Genomic DNA, 6,052 nt, shown 5'->3' with positions numbered 1-6,052 from the left:
CACACGCATATTTTTAAGATTCGCTCGTGTTTGTGTAAATCAAAGTCAACAACTCAAAACTTAAACCTTATCGGAAGCGTTGTCTGTTTGCCTCCAATTCCACGGCACTCCGATTTAAACATTCCTCTGCCAGTCACAAATGTATGCTCCCTTGTTGCGGGATAAGACTGCAAGTGAAGACAAATAATGACTCTTTAACCAACAATAGAACTTTGCAAAGAAAAAAACATCTTAATAGTAGCTGATTACTTTGAGTCTTTTGTACTCTGCTGAACCTCGTGTGTGAATTGTGGGCTCTTATTGTGCAGCAAAACACTCTTTTCTCCCGGTAATAAAATGTTTAGATTTCTCCTCGAGGTGAATCCAGGTCTCATGATTGCAATACCTGGCAATTTTTTGAGACACTGCGAACTCAGTTTGGCAGGTTACATCTTTTATATGAAAGCATTTTCCTCCTTCCCTCAAATATGACAAAAATCATTACGAGATTTCAAAAGTTGTATGTTACAGGCAAAACCATGGCCAAATCTGTTTTATTTCTTCCCTATTCTTAACTTTAAAAACTCCAGCGAAAGTTAAACTGCGAAGCGGGTAGAAAATGCCTGTTGTTGTTGTTTTTTTTTCGTTCAAAAAAGCGGAACGAAAAAATTGTAGACCAAGGTTTACCTGTGAAGGAAGATTAAAAAAATTAGTACAACCTGCGATCTTCAGTATAAATTATATCATTTCTGAGGCTAGGAGTTTACAATTCAAAACAAACATTGAACATTCCAGAACTTTGTTAACGCTGCACATGGCAGACAATGCAGTATCATAATAACGGTTTTCTTGTTAATATTCGCAATGAATCGTTCCGCTTGTCTAAAACAGAAACACAGGTGCACTGTTTGACCATTAGAAAAGCAGAATTAAGCATAGTATGCGAAACATTCCTTCGAAAATGGTGTGATTATTGAAGCCAATCGTGCGTTTCATTATTATAAAAGTGCTTATAACAGCATAAAAGTGGAACGGCTGGCTTCCACGCAACGACATTATACAAACCCATTATCCCAGAAGAAGAAGCGAGACGTTTCAGTTTTAAGGCCAAAGGGCGGTAAGAAGAGAAATATCCTGGCCTTCCGGAATTAGAATTAAGATTTTTATGACTTTTAGATCATGTTGAATTAATTAATTTTTTAATCTTACGTCTGAATTTAGAAGTGCGTATACAAGCGCAATACAATGTATGTATGAATATTTTATGATTACTATTTTTGACTTAGGGAAATTCCCTGGATCACATTCAAGCGTTTAAGCAATTCGATCAAGTTGGTCGAGAGACATCATACAGAATAGCGGAACATAAAGCACTACAGCAGATACCGAACCGGAAGATATTGTGGCCAATCAGGACTTTAAGAGGCATGTCGAAGCGTGATACGATGATTGTGCTGAAATTTGAAGTTGTTAAAAGCAAGGTCTCCAGTCAATGGCCAAAGAAGAAGGCAAGAGATAAACAACTATGTTCTTTTCTTCACTTCGTCAACAATCGCTCTAAAGGTAAGTGAGCTAAGTAATGCAAAGAATAGTTATTCTTCTCCTCGGAAGGACGAGTTTATGACGACATCAATGCCAATGACGATTTATAAAAACATTCTGTGGCTAAAATAAAAAAAAAAAAACGTCTGTTTAATTTAACGAATGAAATGAGAAGAGGCTAAAAAAAAATGAAAAATGAATTAAAAAAATGAATAAAAATGCGAAAGATAACAAGACAAGAATATTGCGTTGGGGATTTTCATAGTATGCGAAAATTCCAAAACCTTCCGTATCCGAAAACTTCCTTTGTCAATTGTAGAGGCATTGTTAAAGTCACTGGCATGGCCATGGGACCGTAATGGATGATTTTCGATTCAAAAGACCTTGACAGATGTTTCAACATTTCGTTCGTGTTCCTTTCGTCTTGAATTATCATTTTATTTTACCCGTTGCAGACCATGGCCGAAAGCTTGTATATTTATATTTTTAGCCGCAGAACGTTTTTAAAGTCTTTTTTTTGGTTCATTCTGGCTTTGTATGGCCCTCCAATTTTTAGATATTAATGCTGTTATAGGTATCTATGCAATTAGTAAATACGACTGTAGATCTGCTCTGATATTAATATTCGGCTGCACAACGCCTGTTAATAGTTCTTCACTCTTCACGGAAGGAAGGCATTATGCTTTGTACAAACTGACTCCAAAAAGTTGTGATTTCATACATTACCATCCTCGGAGACCCAGGGCAGCAAATCGGGACAACAGGATTTTCGGGCGAAAGTTTACAACAAGTTCGGGAGAGACGAACGCTCCAATGCTCGGGTCAAGCAACTACGACGAGCCGACGAGGAAAACAACTTCGTGTTAGAAGACGTCAGAGTCGCTCTCCTTGCCCTCCAGACAAATTGTTTTAAATTCAGTATTATCAAAAATTGATGAATTCTGGCATTTTCTTTCAAATATTTTTTTTTGTAAGATTTTTGTTTTGACTCGACCGGCCCAGGCATTTCCGGGAAAGTTCTCCCATTCTTCTAACCGCCAATCACCTATACGAGGAATGAGTTGACTTAAAATGGTTCCAGTCGGTAAAATAAATAAATGGAACATTTCAAAGGCATTTCCACGCAGTGGCTCTGATAAAAGCTCCTGAGCTCATCGATGACGTTATCCGTTATGACGAACCTTCCCCCTGTTAATTAATCCTCTCGCATAGTTCAAACAATCTCCCAAAATGCATTTTTATATTACGCGATTGAAACTAGTAAAATATTTTACATGTTGCAATAAAGAAACTTCGTTCTCTTTTACCAGGCTCCTAAGTTGCTGTTATGGAGTATTCCAACGAACAATTGAATTTCTTTCGAATATGCAAAATTACCACCGACATCATCACAGGGGGGCTTCGGGCAGTCTTCAAACAAGAGTGGGACAACAGATACAAGGTTTCTTTGGGAGAATGGAAGGACACTTTGAAGAACGGACAAGACTTTGAGAGTCACGAACCACTAGCCAGTAAAAAGAAAAATGCAAGGCTGCTAAATATTATGAAGAATGGGAACAGTAACGAGTGGGACTGCACGGCCTTGTTTTTTGGAATTCTTTTCTCCAGTAGTATTGGAAAATCCCTCAGTACTGCAATTAAAAGACAAGTAGATGACCTTCGAGTGTTCCGCAATGAGATTGCCCATGCCTCCAAAGACACGATCTCTGATACCGATTTCAAAGCTTTGATTGGAAGAGTAGAAACGGCATTCCTGGGATTAAGTCTTCCTATTGGAGATATTAAAGCTATTGCCAATCAGATAAGCTTTCCAACAATGGAATTGAGACTTCTTAACGATCAAATAGTTCAAGAACAAGAAGAAGTTAAAAAAATGCAAGAGAAAATTTCTGCTCTCGAAGAGGAACTGAAATCTAGCCCAAAGACGTTTCTAGGGAAACTTCCAACCAAACCCTCTCATGTGGTTCAAGAGCGCTCATGTGAAGTGGCGACAATCCTAGAACAAATGGAGCAACTAAAAAGGAGCAGCAATGGAGAAACTAGTACAATATATCTATCTGGTAATCCTGGTTGTGGCAAGAGTCAGATTGCTAGAATGGTCGGGGAAGCATTTTACAAACAAGCATCCGACAGTGATGTTGTTTTTGTGGCAACTTTAAGTGCTGAGACTCTAGAGACGTTATTCAATTCATATGACAGCCTGAGCAGAGCTTTCGGTTGCACGGAGTTTGCAGTTGGTAGAATAACAACATCGAAAGATTCTATTACAGAAAAGTTGGAGCAGTTCCAGAGGTTAGTAAATCCGAAAATGAAAGAGTTTTCGTCGTGGCTCCTCATTATTGACAATGTCGTTGAGCTGGAAGACGTCCGACGTTTCTGGCCAGCTAGTGGAAGTAAAGAGTACGGCTGTGGACAAATTCTTGTTACGACCCAAGACAGCAGCACTATTCCTGGCAATGGTTCTCATAGTCACTGCATTTCTCTTAGCCGAGGCATGAATCCCGAAGATGCTGTGAGTCTGCTAACGAACGTTTCTCAGATGCCGGATCAAGAAAACGTGGAAGATGTCGCAAAGGCTTTAGATTACCAGCCTCTAGCACTAGCCTGTGCAGCTTGGTATGTTGATAACGTGAGGAAACATGGATCACCTCACTTTGACTGGGAGAAGTATCTCGATAAACTAAAACGTGGAAAGGAAGAGGCCATGGGAGAGATCAAAAGGAAATGCGAAAGTGGGTACACGAAATCGATGCCTGAAGCCGTGCGCATGGCTGTGGAAAGAGCGGTCGTTAATGATGCAGTCTTACTTCATGCTTTTCAATTTCTTTCCATCTGCGCACCTGGACCGATTCCGCTGGAAGTTGTCGTTCAATTTGTCGGGAAGCGAATGCCTGACATCGACGAGGAAGAGATATTTTCAAAGATAATGGAGTCAAGTCTAGTGCAAATTTCGTGTAAGACAGACGGTCAACAAACTATGTGGCTTCACCAGGTTCTGTATGGAGTCATAAAAAGTACCGAGAAAGTTTCTTCCACCAGAGAAGGAATTCGAAGTGATCTCGGCAGCACTTGGCCCTATTCAGAGTCTCACTGTGGAAGATAGCTCGACCTCAAAGCTTTTCGCAGAACATTTAAACGCTTTCCTGACATATGTTACTCGGTTTCAGCTCAGGTGCACGGATTTTTATACATATCTCGTCAAAGTTACCCCTGTCGCTGATTTCTTTGAGTGCTTAATTTGTTGCGCATCTACGTGCCTCAAATATGGCAAAATGCCTTTGCAGTGCGTGGAAATGGTGCGTGGTGTGATCGAGGGAAGCGTTCCTGTCAACGAAGAAACTTCGTCTCTTTTACTCTTCGTTCTATGGACGTGCTCTGGCCGATGTTTCAAGTGATTTTCCTGGTGCTGTGAAACACCTCAAGATGGCATTGGCCATAAGCTGTCGCATCTATGGAAGAAAAGATAAAGCTGTGGCAGACTGTCTACGTCAGTTAGGAAGGGTGTACTTTAGTTGGTCTCGCCATCAGGAAGCAACGGAATTTTTTAAAGAAGCGCTCTCGATTTTCCTTGAGATACACGGAGAGAAAAATGAAAACGTGGCAGAATGTTTTGCCGATGTAGCAAATGTAACGGAGGACAAAAAAGAGGCCACGCATTACCTTCAAAAAGCTTTGTCCATCTCCCGTGAACTTTTTGGCAAAAAACATTTCCTAGTTGCTCGCTGCTTACATAATTTGGGAGTAATAAGCCAGAAGTGCGGTCGCTATGATGACGCAGGGGCATCTTACGAAGAAGCACTTGCTATTCAATTGGAAATTTGTGGAGAAAAGCATGAACGTGTCGCAATAATGTTAAACAATTTGGGTAGACTTCACCTTGAGTGCCTGCGTTATGAAAAAGCCAGACATTTTATTGAGAAGGCACTTAACATTAGACGTTATATTAACAACAAGTTAATGGTGGGGCGGAGTCTTTACTTCCTGGGTCTCTTAAATGAAAAAGAGGATAAAATAGGCACTGCTCAATATTACTATGAACAAGCACTTCAAAAATATCACCAACACGAATTCCTTCGGGAAGATCGTAATCACCTCTACGTCGGAGAGGCAATCGAAGCCCTTCAAAGAATAAAGAAAAACAAGGAAGCACAAAGCACAACAACGGATAACATGCCCATGGCCATAAAAAGAAAAGCTGAGGATTTGGCAGCAGGCATTAAGTTACAACCTCCCAGACAAGTAATAAAGTGCTGAAATTGACCATTTATATGTGCAATACGAACACGACAGTTTTTTCTCGCATTTCAGAACATTTGTAGCCGAAATAGGGTCAGGGCTAAGTAATTGCCTTGCCTTTTTGCTCTTAACTTGAGGAAATTGCCTCAGACTTTAATTCATTCAAGTCTTCGAAAATACACTTTGATCTAAGACCCTGTCCACATTAACCCAGGTAAATTTGAAAACGGAGGAATTTGAAAACGCCGTATAAAATGTTTTCCGTCTACATTAATCCGGGTAACTTTATAAACGA

General features: G+C 40.1%; 1 protein-coding gene across 1 annotated transcript in view; it reads left to right on the top strand.

Moving 5' to 3' along the window:
• The window catches only part of LOC144647256 (uncharacterized), a 5,982-nt gene extending 1,358 nt beyond the window's left edge, over positions 1 to 4,624 (top strand). The window contains exon 2 of the mRNA XM_078507035.1: positions 2,832 to 4,624. Coding sequence (XP_078363161.1) covers positions 2,849 to 4,624 — 1,776 coding nt within the window. The 5' untranslated portion in view covers positions 2,832 to 2,848. The remainder of the gene's footprint in view (positions 1 to 2,831) is intronic.
• Positions 4,625 to 6,052: the final 1,428 nt, after the last annotated feature.

The sequence above is a fragment of the Oculina patagonica genome, chromosome 1, assembly GCF_052425735.1.
Source record: "Oculina patagonica isolate OP01 chromosome 1, crgOcupat, whole genome shotgun sequence".
Classification (NCBI taxonomy): domain Eukaryota; kingdom Metazoa; phylum Cnidaria; class Anthozoa; order Scleractinia; family Oculinidae; genus Oculina; species Oculina patagonica.
Note: the sequence above shows the minus strand (reverse complement) of the source record. Positions and strands in the feature narration are given on the sequence as shown.